General features: G+C 47.0%; 1 protein-coding gene across 5 annotated transcripts in view; it reads right to left on the bottom strand.

Annotated features, from left to right (window-relative positions):
• Positions 1 to 336: 336 nt before the first annotated feature.
• Positions 337 to 15,513, bottom strand: part of Itsn2 (intersectin 2) — a 127,674-nt gene continuing 112,497 nt past the window's right edge. For all 5 annotated transcript variants that reach the window (XM_026385822.2, XM_026386585.2, XM_077792092.1 and 2 more), the window contains 10 exons: positions 13,268 to 13,374; positions 12,265 to 12,448; positions 9,613 to 9,711; positions 7,707 to 7,874; positions 7,104 to 7,319; positions 6,471 to 6,592; positions 5,609 to 5,691; positions 2,375 to 2,458; positions 1,731 to 1,904; positions 337 to 1,219 (listed from right to left, as the gene is read on the bottom strand). In XM_026385822.2, coding sequence (XP_026241607.2) covers positions 1,062 to 1,219; positions 1,731 to 1,904; positions 2,375 to 2,458; positions 5,609 to 5,691; positions 6,471 to 6,592; positions 7,104 to 7,319; positions 7,707 to 7,874; positions 9,613 to 9,711; positions 12,265 to 12,448; positions 13,268 to 13,374 — 1,395 coding nt within the window. In that variant the 3' untranslated portion in view covers positions 337 to 1,061. The remainder of the gene's footprint in view (positions 1,220 to 1,730; positions 1,905 to 2,374; positions 2,459 to 5,608; positions 5,692 to 6,470; positions 6,593 to 7,103; positions 7,320 to 7,706; positions 7,875 to 9,612; positions 9,712 to 12,264; positions 12,449 to 13,267; positions 13,375 to 15,513) is intronic.

The raw sequence follows: 15,513 nt of genomic DNA on the forward strand, positions 1-15,513 counted from the left end.
CCAGGACCAATACATGGAATGAGTCAATGATGGATTAAAAAAATTTGAATATATTGAATTATATTTTCCATTGTGGCCAGTGAAGAAACTTTGCCCCAGGAACATGAAACACAGATTCACCAAAGTTACAAAGCAAGTTACAAAGAGTCAAGCTAGGCCTTGGGTCTCTTGGCCATATTGTCACCCCATCTTTGGTTTTTCCCCATTGTACCAGAAAAGAAATTTGGTTTCACTATAAGCAGCCTCTGAAATTACCTTTTAAAAGTGTTTCATGAAGAAAATAAATCAGTCATACTTTGAAAGATAACTTCATAAACTTTTATTTTTATTCTCTTCTGTACATATTGGCAATGATAAAGCTTAAAGATGCATGTCCTATGAAATATGCAAACAAGGAATTTACATAAATAATTTATACTTCAGAAAATTAAAGTTGAAAAATATTTTCCACATTATTAGAATTCACAGTATTTAAAGTACATCAAGCTTCCCCCTTTATATTTCAATCTATATTGTCATAGCAGAGAATGATAAAATCTAGTTAGGAAGAAAAGGATCAAGTTTCTGTTTTTATTCAGTGCACAAGTAGACGCCCTATCAGTATCAGCTGCGGGAGCGCTGAGGCTGCAGCGTTTCATCCCAACCCTTCACCTCCTGAGTGCCGTGACCCAGCAGAGGTCACAATGTGTGGAATGGTCCAGTGTCACCAAACCACTCCCCCTGGTAGACACATTCACCAAGTGGTAACATCTGTTGGTCTGATGCCTCATTTCCACATAATACTTTTATAGCCCTGAAAATGGAAACCTGGCATCTAAACACAGCTGAACATGTTAACACTAGTACAAGGCACTGTGCTGTGGGGTTTGTTTATTTAGAGGAAAGGTCATGTTTGCATAGATTGCTAGCGATTTAGTGTGCAATAAAATACAGGCCCCAGCTTGCATGGCTTTGTGATGGATGAAGCCGAGTGATGCTCCTCAGTCCCAGGAGAGCCCATTCTGTTATTCTCTAGCCCCAGTCTTGAGGGCAGAGCCTCTGGTGCTGTCCTCCCCAATCCCCTAAGGGAGAGTTTTTTGTTCAAAAAGCTGAAGGTCAAAGCGGACCCAGACCTCCCCCGTGGGGACCTCGTGCAGCAGTAGTCGACGGGTGGTAGGGCCTTTGTTTTCCTGTTCTGTTTGAATTTTTGCCACTGGAACTTCAGTGCGACCTAGGAAATCTGGTGAATAAACATCATGTAAAGGTCCAAAGTCTTTGTTCTTTATAAAACTATTAGATGCAGGGGAAAGTTAAAAAAAAGACTACCTCAAGAGAAGTGTCTAAAAGAGGTTCACAAAACTTTTACATCCCAAACAAGTAACTTCTTTTGGCTTATGGCTGTTTGATACTCTGAATAGATGCATGTACAATGACAACAGATTTGTCTAAGGGCAGCTGCCTATTTGTAGTCCAAGCCTCTCTGGTCAGGGAACGTTCTACTCCTTCAGTATATCCCACAGGGTTTAGCTGGTGTATGCAGGTAGTGATTCTGGTCAAAGACCTGAAATGCATCTGACATGGTCCCCTCCCCTGAGGAAGGGTATCCACCGTGGCTAAAACGAGATGACACAAATCTGTGTCATTTCCCATAGTAGTCATGGGGTGTATGAATGGCTGAGCATCCTGGATACAGACCCTAAGTTCTAGAAAACTAGGAACATCTTTTGACCTCCAAGCCAAGTTATACTTACCATCTGGAGAAAAATGGTCTCTGTCAAACATAGTGAGACATAGCACATCTTGGTAAAGATCCTTAATAAAGAACTGGCAGTTAAAGTTCCACTTGGGATTTAGTGTGTCCTGGAGGGTTCTGGTGGTGTAGCTCTGGGAGCCCATGCTGATTTCGCAGTATGGATTACTCTTTCCTAAACAGAAATGAACCACAGACATGTGGCGTGGTAGGTGAAATGCTTGACAAACAGGCCGTCCTCAAGCAGAACCAGGTCTGCAATACTAGAGACCACTGCAGCAGGGCCACTGCCTGACAGACCCCGTCTGCCCTGTGATCTGGCAGTGCAGCCTCTGTTCCCGAGCATGAAGCCTCACTGTAACCCTTGGCAGCGACTGTGAGCTCTAAAGCCAACCCCCCTCCCCATGAGCCTGGGCAACGCCAGTGCAACCTGCGTTGTGCGTTTCGATGCAGAAGCGCTGAGGAAGGCAGGCATTGGTACTTAGTGGGGAACCAGAGTGACAATACTGGTCCAATAAGTGGATTATCACATCTCTGTGGCACTGGGAACACTACTTTAAAAATGCATCCCATCATTCAGAGTGCAGAGGGTCACCAGCAAAGAGCAGGGCATTGCTATGTCTGTTGAGTGAAAGAAGCATTTACCATTTGGTTTACAGGCTTTTAATTCTGTGGCTTCAACGACATGCACCATCAGACGTCCAATGCCTGATGTCTTTTGAGAGCGGGCTACAAAAGAGGGAGATGAGTTATATTAATTTCTCTGCGAATGCAGATTGTGCAGTGATGATGAGCTGTGGACCCTCAGTCTCTCCTGATACTTTTAAAAACATTTGATGCTGGACATTGAACCCAGGGCCTTGTGAGTGCTAAGAACACCTCTACCACTGAGCTACACCCCCAGCCCTCACAGTCTGTCTTTCTAACCAGACATGAAACTACTCCAACCTCACAGGCTGTTGCACCTGGGCGGTGTTGTCTGTCAGGAATGCATTACCTGCAGTCCCTGCCCCTCATCATCCTACTCATCCTTCACCACCCAGTCAATCTCATAGCTACCTCCCCGGCCCATTCCCCCCTCCGTGTATTCACTACTCTGACTATGAGCATTCCACAGCCTACTGGGTCTGAGATTCTGTATGATATTTGTCTCTTCTGCCAAAGAGGAGCCATGTGGCACATAGACTGTTGTATTCATCCTTTATTAACCCTTAATTACCTAGCAAGTAGTAATATTAACAAAGCAATAATGCATGTCATTTATTCAGCACTTCATAGCAAATAACATTGGATTCTTACTCTGTTTTAAGCATGTGCTAGATCTCTACATATATTTAAATTGCATAAAATAATGTAGCTCCCCATTTTATAGATGAGAAAAACTGAGGCTGAGAAAGGACCATAATGTACTCCATTCAGAGCTTTTAAGAAGCAGGGCCAAAATGTAAACATCAGGTACCAAAGTCTAAACCATTCACCGAAACTCCAATTACGTGTACATAAACAGTATAGCTTAGAAGGCACTTTGACTGAAGGTCTGGTTCTATTTAAGGAGGGACTCAAAATGCTTTTAATATGGAGAAAGATGAGTCAGTAGGCTCATCTTGATAAACATGAAGTTAAGCAGGTGTTAAGCAGGTTAGTATTCAAAAACAGGATGCTTGATGAGCTACTGATTTCTTTTTTAGCTCTAAGCATGTATGCCTTCTCTATAAGAAAGGTCCATCTCTCTCCACCTCAGAATGTGCCCTCAGTCCCCCTGAAGGCAGAGGCTGTCCTTACTCTTCTCTGTAGAATCAGTTACTTGTAGCACAGAGCCTGACACAGAGTAAGTAATCGACATAGGTCTAAAGAATTGAACACATGGATAGTGCAGAATATATACAGATATCGGCGGTAAGCAAAACTCAAAAGAAAAATTTTGATTTACATCTTTGACCAATTAAGACATCATTATATGCTTTATGAAATGATTCATTGATTTTTCAATAGCAAGCTTTTAAAGTACCTCTAAAATAACATTCAATTGGTGAAAGCCAGTTCACACGTCCCTTCAGGAGCACAGAACTTAAAAATAAGGGAAACCTGAATGAAAACACAAAGAGCTGCAACTGCAGTGCCAGGAGCCTGGCAGGAGGACTGGGCAGGCAGGAGGAAGTGAGGTGGGGACAGGGCGCGGCAGGGGTGGATGGAGCCCTGGCCTCCACTGGGGAGGAGACCAAGGGCAGGTCTGGGCACAGCTGGGACGGGTGGCCGGGAGGGGCTTGGCATTCACATGGAGGTGAGGGAGAGTGCCAGAGGGCCAGGAGTGGGGAGGCACCACACTGAGCTGGTGAGGATCTGTGAGCAGAGTGAACACAATCCCTGTGACCAATACGGAGCCCCAGTGGACATGAGGGAAGAGAGGTGCCTTGAGGATGCTGAGGGTCATGAAGACCCTCAGTGGCTTAGGGGACTTAAGCAGAGCAACTGAGGACTCAAGTTCAGAGTGTGGTACAGGCGCAAGCCCAGTGGGGGCTCCAGGCTGGTTACGGCAGCAGGAAGGAGGCAGTGACTGACGTGGGTCTTGAAGAAGGGGAAGAACGCTGAAGTGGGTGAAGCCTTTCAGGTGGACAGGTAGCACGAACACGGAAGGCCTGACTGGGTGCCGTGAGTGGGTCACTCAGCAGTGGCACAGGCCAGGATTAGAAAATGGTGGGCGATGGGCTGGGCAGGAGGGAATGCTGGGGACGGGCCCTGAGTTTAGGATGAGAAATTTGTCTTCCATTTCAGAGGCAAAAGGGGAGGTACCTAAGTAAGGGAAGCATGCTAAGAGCAGCTCTGTAAACAGAATAGTACGTAAATGAAGAGGATGGGTGGTGGAGGGAAAGGGAGCCTGGTGCTCTACCTGGTGGGAGACTGAAGGTCTATGACACTGGAAAGGAAAGGCCCAGGCAGATGGGAAGGATGATGGCGGAGAAGGACAGGCCTCAGCCGCTGATGAGATGAGAGGCTGGGGGGCAGGCAGAGGGCAGGTTTCAGTCTGGTGGTCAAGGGCAATGCTCCCGTCCACAGAACTTCTCAGGAGGGGGAGCCACTGTTGGAAGGAGGCTTGTGAACCCCACTGGAAATGCCAACAGGCACAGGGGAGGGGAGAGCTGAGCAGGGTGTCTGGGGAGGAACTGGTGTCAGAGCTGGAGGACAGGGCAGCCGGGACCTCACTGAGAGGAGGCAGGTCCCCAGGGAGAGAGTGCTCAGGAGGGCGGACTCTGGTAAAAGGGGAGGAAGAGCTGGGAGGGAGATGAAGAAAGAAGACTGGGGCTAGGAGGACCCCCGGGAAGTGATGGGGTCCAGAGGCAAGGAGGAGCCTAGAACCTCAGCCACTGGGCCAGGAAGCTTCAGCAAGGAAGTGATCCAAGCCTGATTAGGTCATTGATGCCCTTGAAAAAGCCATTTCCCCAGCTCTGGGACAGGGTGTGGAAGTGAGGAGGAGCAGACCGAGAGCCCAGGACATGGCCTGGAAGGTCAAGGTGGAACTGAGCTGTGGGCAAAGGAGCAGTGTTCCAGAGCCCAGGAAGTGGAGTCAGGGGAGCAGAAGGAGTCCTGCAGGTGTGAGGTCAGTCGTGAATGGAGTGAAGAACTGGTAGTGAAAGAGAAAGGATAGTCTCCGCTGCAGGGAGAAGGGAAGCCCCAGAGGTGGTACCAGGTGCCCATGTCTGTGGTGGGGGCTCAGGGAGTTTTGGAACAGCTGCAGTGGGAAGGGCTGGTGCCAGGGCTCTGCTAGCTCATGTCACCGTTACCTGTCACTGCAGAAGCAGATCTTGTGTCCCCTGGGCCAGACCCCCCCTGCCCACATCCCCCTGGCAACTGGTTCCAACCCTCCAGGGCACCACCAGATACCTTGATAAGCCTTCTCTCGCTTCTTCTTCTCTGTGTCAATGTACTGCTCAGAGGCTGCCTTGATTTTCTGGACCCACGCTGTCCTGCAGGAGAAGCAGAGCACAGCCATGGGGGACTTCCCAGGACCTCCAGGGCTCAACCACAGCCCCACACTCTGCCCTTCTTTTTTCTCTTGCTAATCTCAGCATTAGCAGGTTTTCAATTGTACACCTGATATTAGTTCAGATGAAAAACCTGGTTGCTAATTGAGGTTGAATTGGATATTTCCAAAGACAGTTCTTAGCTGCTTACAAAACACCAGACCCTTGCAAGGTGCTGGGGACCCAGAGCTAAAGACGAAATTAACCACCTAGATGACAGCACAGCACGAGAACCGTGCGGAGGAGGAGGGGTGCACTGGCTTGCCATCAGAGGCAGCCGCTATGGCGCTCCCCAGGAAGGCTGGCCATTGGCTTGTGGATGGGGACAGGGGGGACAGCAGGCTAGCGGAGTGCAGGTCTGAGGGATGTGGGGTTCAGGGAGGACTGAGGTTGAGCAGCACAGGAAGGACCTCAGAAACCAGTGAAGGCCATGGACCACCACCCAAGGGCAGCCCTGATAGGACCTCAGTGGAGACTGAGGTCCTGGGTCTGCCACCATGAAAGCTTGTGGGGAGGGGAGTGAGGAGAGGCGTGGTAGGAGGAGCCTGACCCGGTACATCTAAACCAGGGTCTGCCGTGGGACTGGAGTGGAGTGGGGTGAGGTAAGAGAGGGGAGGACAGTTAGTAGGAAGTGAGCATGGGCGGAGACAGGTTCACGGCAGAGGGATAGGTCCAGGCTTTCTCCTAGATGTCAAGGCAGGACACACATGGGCAGGACTGACCTCTCATTAATGTTGTCTGTTCGGAGGGTGTAGACCCGGTCAATGTGAGAAATGTGGAAGACGGGCTCATCGCTGGAAGGGTCTGTAGGCAGTTTCACCAAGACTTCGTTCAGAAAAATGGGCTGAAAGAATTAGGGCCAAAACACACGCTATGAGATGGGCCAGTGCTCCACTCACCTACGTCTAGAGTCTCTGTTCTGAAGGGCCTTGTGGAGAAGTAGAAAGGAGACTCTCTGGCGTTTAAGGTCTTTTACCCAGGGAGAAACAAATGGCCTCCATTGTGTACACTTGGGGTGCATTAGGCATTGCTGAACTGGGGACAGGAGCTCTGAGTGCCACAGGCTCTCCTCTGCACACTGACACCTGGCCCTGTGTCAGGCTGTTTACAGAGACCCGATGCTGGATATGGACAGGTGGGACCAGGTGTCAATATGCGAGGAGGAAGCCAAAATCCAAAGCTGGATTTTGCAGATGCCGTCAGTGGACAAGGAAAACCCACCACACTGGACTCCTTCCAGGCAAAAGAAGCGTGAGCCACCTGAAACAGGCGAAGAGTTCCAGGAGGGCAGGCTCTTGAGGTCAAGGTGAAGCCTGGCCGGGCCCGTGGTGCTGTGGCTGGTGGGCAGTACTCACCGTTTTATACATTTTGAACTGAGCATTGGACTTGGAGCTGAAAAGTTTCTCGGAGGCAGAGGAAACAGCGAACTGCTTGACCATATAAGTAAGCAGCAGGAAGTCATTGAAGAGGAATCCATGTAGTTCCTTATTGCTCTTGGTCTTGTATAGTTTCCCACTGTGTAAAAGCTTCCGGGGCCCCAGGCAGTTGGTGAGGGAGTTGAAAATAAGTTGCTTAAAGAGAAAGAAAATGTCACTTCGTAAGTCCCCCAGAACCATCCCAGCATCCCTGAGAGGCCAGGTCCCGGGCCGAGGATGCTGTGGTGGGATTCTCTAGGAGACAATGTGGCCAGCGCCTCGCCTCCACACAGGAGACCTGCACATGGCCCAGTGGAAATGGACACGCATGTACACCTTGGAATACTGGTTCTACCAGCTGAGAACTCAGAACAAAACTCAGATTGTCTCTACAGACAGGAAGGTGACAGACCGAGAAGAAATGCAGGGTGGTGCCTGCACACCTGATCCAGGTGTGTACTTTCCATACTAGGGGAAGGTGAGAAGCTGGGTCCCCACCCAGCGTCTGCCAAGTGGCATCTGGCTGAGCTGCACAGGCCTCACCTCTGCTAGACCTTCACATTGGACATGCGCCTGGATCCACTCCAGCCGGTCTGAATTCTCCTTTTCCCGAACTCCCTCGTTCACCTGAGAACAAAGCTCCTCAGCCCGCTCGAGGGACAGCTTCAGGGAGGAGTGGTCCACGTGACTCTCTGGGGTGTTCTCCAGAATCTGGAAGAGAGCAGGCGGTGTCCTGGGGGAGGCTGTGTGCCTTTCAGCCACCTAATAGCTGCTCACTCGACTGCTGACCCACGGAGCGTCACTGCCTGCTCACGTGGGTGGGGCCAGGCAGTCTCTGGAGATACCAGAGCCAACAACATCATGGTTTCTGCCCTTGAGAAGTTCACAGTCCACATCCCTTAGGGACAGAAGGACAGGTAATGTGGTGGAATGAGGCCACAGATACTCTATGGATCTGTAGCTCTGATTGGGTCTGGTAATAGGCCTTATGTTAAAGGGTACCGACCTACGTCCACCCATAATTGGTCACGTATCTTGTGCCTTTAGGGTGGTGAGCCCTTCAATATAAATTGACTACAGTTTTGACAAGTGTGTTAACTTGCTGAAGAGCAATGGTTCGTTACATCTTGAGGGTCAATGATTCTTTGAAGATTCTGATGAAAGCAATGACTTCCCTCCACAGGAGAAATGCAGTGAAGTCACACCTTCAGCAGGTGCACTCAGTCCATTCTGAAGTGATTTCACAGAGGCCAGCACAACTTTGTGGGGTCTCTCTGGAAATTAAAGGCCCATCAGCAGACCACCACTGTTTAGAATCCCGCACTGTAGTCTGACGGGCCCACAGTCCTTTGTTTATAAGACCAACTGCAAAAAGTCCGGAAGCCTCAAGTTCTTATTCAGCACTGGTTGGTGGCAAACCTCACTTGAATGGAAGAGATGTGTTTGCTTGTTCTGTTTTCCCTGATGGCTCCTGTATTCCTTTGTAGGAATGTTAGTGATTGGTTTTAAGTGCTGCCCTGGTCTTGCTGCTGTGTAATAAATTTATGGTATTTGAATTACTTTCTGAATTCTGAAACATATCTGGCCCCAGATGTTTCAGTTACAGGGCTGGGAGCTGGATTAATGTGTAATTAATTAATCCAGCTCCCCAGCCATGGCATAGGTATCTGTAATATGGGGTCTATGTTGAGTTCACATAGTTTATAGACTAAAAGCTGAGGAATAATCAATAGAAGTATCAGTCCTATGTGATTACTACTGTTTTTCATTGTAAATTATATAAATGATTTTTTGTGGAATAGTCCTTTGGAAAGTCTGCCTTCTCCTTTGAAGGTGTACTGCTTCAAGATGCCTAAACTGCTTATGTCAAAAATAAAAATGGATGGAATTTTGGAAGGGATGTTTGATCAGCAAGCTGATGAGGGATGTAGTGAGGGCCGATCCCAGTCTGTCCAGGACATGTTGAGTTAGAGATGTCTGGGTCATCTGGGTAAAGGTGCTCAGTTGGAAGATGAATTTGCATCTCAGAAGAAAGACTGGGGCCCATGGTTATGGGGCCCGAGGTAGGGGACTCTGCCCTATCTCTGGACCCAAGGGAGTCCCCACAGCTACACACTTAGAGAGGCCTTCACCTTACCCAGATAAGCACACTGAGACTGGGCTGCTTTGGCAGTTTCTAGAGAGTGGGATGACATTAGATGCTTCTTTTATTTGCCCATTAGGCTTTAGCCTTTGAATTGCATGTGTATGTCCCTATGCATGCACATGCATACGGAGACACAGGAGCATGGTCTGTGCGGCAGTGGACCTCTTTTCCAGGGTCACACATGTGCAGGGCGAGGTTGGCACACTGAAACCCCTCAGTATCTGGCCTCTGTGAATCTCTACAGGTCCTATGCAGACATTTGGACAGCCCAGCGTGATTAAGACCGCCCAGTGTGGCACTCACACTTTTGATGAGCAGCGGGTAGCGGGTGATCCTCTGCATGGGCTTCAGTAGGAAGCTGGAGAGGGGCATTCCTTTACACCGAGGGTCCGAGGCCAGCTTCTGCAAACAATTGAGAGGCTTATGAGGAACTCATTGCCCCAGTCAAAACAAGGGGAACCCTAGCCATACCCCTGCCTTTGGCCACCTTTCAGATTTCAAATTTCTTGTAATAACTTGGGATCCAAAATGATTCATATCAGGTTAGCAGCTGAAATCCCTCAGCCATGTACTCACAGCCCAGAGGCTGCTTCGGGCTCTTTCTCACATGCCGTTGGCAGCCTGTGTGGCCATTCCTCTTCTGCTTCTAAGACTACTCTCCCCTGGCTGCCTTCCCAGCCCATTGGCCTTGGTCTTCGCATCCTTCCCCTCCTCTGCCCACTCTCTGTAGCTACTACCTCAGATGCCCTGCAGCTGAGGCCCAGCATCTGTAACCCAGACGTTCTCTGGTGTTCCACCCTCCCATGGACATTCCTCCTTACCTGATGTTCCAAAGGCACGTTAGTTTCAACATACTCCAAATGAAGTCATCTTCCCTTGTAAAAGCCATCTTTTCTACCTCCATTCCTGAGCTGGCAGCAACCTTTGACATGCAGCCACCAACCCACAAGCACATCTGGGAGATGTCACTGACTCCCATCTCTGTCTCCTGAAGGGCTCTTGATTCCTCACCCCATCATGCTCACTGTCTCTACTTCATCTGAAACAATTGCTTCCATTTATCAAGCACCTGCTGTGTGCTGCGTGCTCAAGGTGTGAGCTTGCTGATACTGTTTCTTGGCCCTTTCTTCAATTGGCTGATTCATACCCATCTCTCAAGCTTGGGTCAGCTTCCCTTGGCTAGGTTCTCTCCCGGATGCCTTCCCTCCTCTCCATGACCCTTCTCTGGCCACCTTTAGCATATACCATACTTGAACTGGGCAATGCAGGTAGAGGCATCAAGTTTTAGGTGTCTCTGTCCCTCATTAGGCTGTGGAGGCTGGGGGGCCAAGGACCAATCCTGTTTGCTCCTACTCCCAGTACCAGCACAGCACCTGAAGAGAGTAGCTAGTGTCTAGAATATTCATTTTTAATGACTGAAAAATACATGCATGATTATTTATCTTTCCCCATTATTGGACATTAAAACTGCTCCTCCTTTTGTTTTTTGGATAGATGTCTGTATGTGCTGCTATAACAAGCATCTTCATGTTTTTTTTACTTCTTTATGAGTTTTAAAAAGTAATATTTTGGGATACAGGTTATTGCCATAATAGATCCCAATATGCAGTATTTCATGAACAACAAGAACCATAAAGAAATGTAAAGAAGAGCAAGAAAACAGATTTTGCCTTCATTTCCCTCATCCTTTTAACATGTGGAGTTAATAGTTTGTATTACTGAGCAGCATCAGTGAAAAGAACTTTTCCAAATGTGACATTTTAGTCCAGCAACCAGCTATACAAAGTTCACTACTGTATTGTTACAAGGTAGTCGGTGGCTCATTATCTCTACGGAGTGTTCTCTTTCTGAGGACAGTTCTAACCTCCCCACTCCCACTTTGGTACTGGGGATTAAACCCATAGTTGCTTTTCTACCGAGCTGCATCCCCAATCCTTTTTCTTTCTTTTATCTTGACACAGGGCCTCGCTAAGTTGCTTAGTGTCTTGCTAAGTTTCTGAGGCTGATCTTGAACTTGCGGTACGCTTGCCTCAGCCTCCTGAGCCACTGGGGATTACAGGTGTCTGCCTAGCCTCACTTTACTTCTAGTGTTTAATTTATGACCATGGCATCATAGAACTGATCATTTTTGCCTCTTCTCATCAGTTTCTGGAAACTTTGATAACACCTTTGCACACTTCTGGTATATGTATAGGATCACAAATACGCATTTTATGCATTATAATAATTCCTGGTGTCTTTTGTTTTTCTATTTATTTTGTTTTGTTTGAGACACAGTCTCACTGTGTTGCCCAGGTTGGTTCCTTACTTGTGGGCTCAAGTGATCATTCCACATCTTGAGTAGCTCTTGAGTAGCTAGGACTACAGGTGCATGCCACCATACTTGGCTATCTGCTTATTTTAAGTAAGTTTTATTTTATCTTGTTGCATTTTTTTAATATTTATTTTTTAGCTATAGGTGGATGAAATATCTTTATTTTATTTTTATGTGGTGCTGAGGATCAAACCCAGTGCCTCATGCATGGTAGGCGAGAGCTCTACCTCTGAGCCACAACCCCAGCCCCATATCTTGTTGCATTTTATACATTTAAGTGTGCTATTTTATATTCCTTCTGGAAAAGATGAATATTATGTAAATACAATTTAAAAATTAAATAGCTGTACAAATCTTTCTTTGGGAAAATCAAGTAGCTGATAAATAAGTTTGCTTAAGAAACAAAATACTCTGCTATTCAATGGGCAAAATCATGATCCCAGTGCCAAGAAAAGGCAACAAACACAAAGCTATCAGAAAATTCTCTCCATGTTTGTGTTTTCTTTGGAAATAGATGGGGACCCTTTCTCCACTGCTGAGATTCCCTATGGGCCAAGTACACTGCTGTTTTCAGCTCAGAAGGGGGCTGGCCTGCCTACTATCCCAGCAAAAGACACCTGCAAGACCCCAGATGGAGTTACCTTTAAAAATTCTTTGAAGTCTGAGTCTTCATCTGTCTTCTGCTGCAACAGAGCTGCTCCATTAAGCTGACAGCTGCAGAACCGGATATAGGCCTGCATGTGGGACAGCTCGGCTGCCAGGATGTCCCCAATCATCTGCACTGGCATCTTCTCACCCCCAGTTTTCTTCCGTACCCGCAAGGCCCTGCAAATGACATATTCTCACCTTGTGTTTCTCAGTGAATGTCCCTGGCAATTAAAGGGTGAATGTCATGGGAGACCAAAGATAATGATACCCAGAGAGTTACCTAGGACACCTCTGGTACTGGGAGGGAAAGGTCAGCAGGAAGGAGAGGCACATGGGCAGTTCTAGAGCTCTGCTGACCAAATCAACCAGGGGAAATGTTAGCAAAGAAAAAAAAATGACGTCTATACACTTGGGCTTCTTAGGCCTATTTCGGTTTTACTTCAGTTTCTTAGTGAAGTTTCTTCTGAAAAATCCTAACCAATTCAAATGAACCAATAAGAAGGGCACTGTCACTGTCTGTATGGGAAAAAAGGCACAAGGGCTGCAGAGGCCAGGGCAGAGGTAGATCAGCAGGGACAGAGCCCAGCCCCACTGCCCATTCTCCCCTAGGTGTAAAGGATGACAAGTGACCTGAGCAGTGGAATTTCACACCAGGACTTAGGATACTGCCATACTCGGTGATTACACCTGGGGCATGAGTGGCAGCTCCTCTTTTGACTCTCACTATCCTCCTGCCAGAGCCAGATGTCTTACACTTTGGAATTACATTAACATAGCACTTGCTTAATGATTTAATCATGTCTTTGTTTAATCAAATATATTCTTTGTTATATTTCTTGACTTTCCTCAATAATTATGTGTTTTACAGTGACTGGGCATTTTACAGAGCTTGAGGGAGCAGAGACAGTTGAAGATTCCTTTGTGAAGTGGCCCCTGCAGGGGGTGATGCGTGACAAAGTCAGTGTGGCAGCAGTGACCGGGATGCTCATGACTCACTTCAGCAGCTTCGTGTTGGACATGATGAGCTCTTTCCAGTTAACAAATATCAAGGACATTTCTCCCTCAGTGAGAAAGCCTGACTCTGCCATCCGCTTCTGAAAAACCTAAGTTCAAAACATAGAGAAAATAAGTTAACCTTAGGGTGGATACATGCCTTATGTGTGCTGTAAATTAAACAGTGTCTTCATACACTCAAACTAGTAAGATCATGGTATTCTAAATAAGCATATTTACAATTGTCAAACTGCATAATTTCCCTACTTTTTGCTATTTGGGTTCTATCAAGGGTGATTCTAAGGACTGAATCTGGTAACAACCGCTATCACAGGAGATTCTCCTACTCATCTCACAGGGACATTATGGAGGCTAAATAGACCCCGACACAGGGTATCTATGTGTTATCTACATAGTGTAAGACCTTGCAGAACTGAGGAAGCATGACTACTGTTGGGCTGAGCATCCCAGAGTTCTTGGGAATGGCTTGTGATGAATTCAGTAGAGAAACAGAGTGGGCCCCCAGACTGATCCCCAAGCAGGTGTGGAACGCAGAGGCTGGCTGGCTGAGAGGAAGGAAAAACACTCTCCAACTGCATTCCATATGTATAAATATGCAGATGTGTGTGTTCACATGTGTGTGGTGTGTATACAGTTCTCACAGAACTTCTCAGATGATATAGATAAAGGGAGTCAGGTATTAATTATTCCCAATTGGCTCAGGTAGAAATAAAGGCTTACCAAGTCATTTGATCAAGGTCACAAAGCTAGAACATGGAGCAGCTACAAAAAAAAAATTCAGCTCTTTTTGATTCTAAGTCCAAGTTTCCAATACACAAATCCGACATCTAGGAAATGACTTTTAAATCTTAAGGACATAGAATGGTTATCTGGAACTACGCTTCTCATATGTGATCTTTCCAAAATACATGACACACTGCTCCTCACTGAAATCATTCAAAGGCTCCCCTACTGGCAGTGGGTTGAGCTGCAACTCCTTCCAGAGATTCACAGGCCTGTGAGATCTGCCCCCTCTGACCTCACCAACTGGCCCTCAGGTACTTGACACTCTGGCCATACTGCACAACCTCTGGGCTCCTAACCCCAACATACCTTCCCACTTCTGCTTCCTGTAGCACAGTTGGAAGAGTCCTTCCTGGCTGGGGGTAGTCCCCTCTTTTGGCAGCTAGCCTTTATTGCATCCCACTCTGCCTCCCAACAGGACTGTGACCTCCCTGAGGACACAAACTTCCTTTTTTCATCTCTGTTTTCTGGCATAGTGCTTTGCACTAGGTTGATGTTTGTTGAATTGAGTTGAAAGTGGATTCACAGAATGAAGATATAAATGCTATGAACTGATACCCTCTGAAGACTGAAGATGCCAGGATGTTCCTATGAGAGTGACCCTAGAAAGACAGTCCTTCTGCTCTGAGGCTGCCACTAAGGACAGGAATGGCTCTGGTTTCTAGCTGTTCTTTTATCAACAAATTAATTTATGTCACTTTGTTTCTTAACTCTATATAGCAGTTCTGTATCGGGTTCTGCGAGGGAAGCAGAGTGAATAAGTCAGTCAGGCCTTCTGAGAACTTCCATGGGAACAGAGCACCTGCACTGAGGGGCATTTAGGTGGAGCAGGCCTTGCTGGGAGGCAGATGCAGACAGATCATGACAGGTGTGAGGTGCCTGTGTCCTCTTCGGGTGGTTTAAGACATCTTGCCTGAGTGCCTTGACATGTTTACTGGGAACTAAGAGCCATGGAAACAAAACCTTTTTTTTTCCCCTCATCCAATATAAACCATTATAAAGTGCTTCTCTAACAAGGACAGCTTAAAGGTCACTGGTAACATTAATAGGCACAAATATAAACCAACAGTGAAGATATATTTGGAATATATTTTACAATTTGATCCTATTTATTTTTCTAAACTGATACAAACATTAGGCAAACATCTCCACTGCTCTGTAGTTCCCCTGGAAATACCAAAGTTGATGAAAATGTCAGGTGTCAAAACAGCAGTGTAAATATAGTTAGGTAAAAATGTGAGGTCAAGTCTGCTTTGGAGCTTTACACCCACTCTGTCCCTTGTCCTTCCTTGATTGGTTCTACCACTTCAAACTATGGTATTCCTGTGCCCTCCTGTTCTCTCTTTGCTCTGAATGAGCTAGCTTGGAAGAGAGCAGATACCCTCGTTAGATTTTCAATCCAACATTACCCAGTTGGCGCAGATGGCATTTTGAGGCTGTGCAAG

Source organism: Urocitellus parryii, chromosome 12, assembly GCF_045843805.1.
Source record: "Urocitellus parryii isolate mUroPar1 chromosome 12, mUroPar1.hap1, whole genome shotgun sequence".
Lineage (NCBI taxonomy): Eukaryota > Metazoa > Chordata > Mammalia > Rodentia > Sciuridae > Urocitellus > Urocitellus parryii.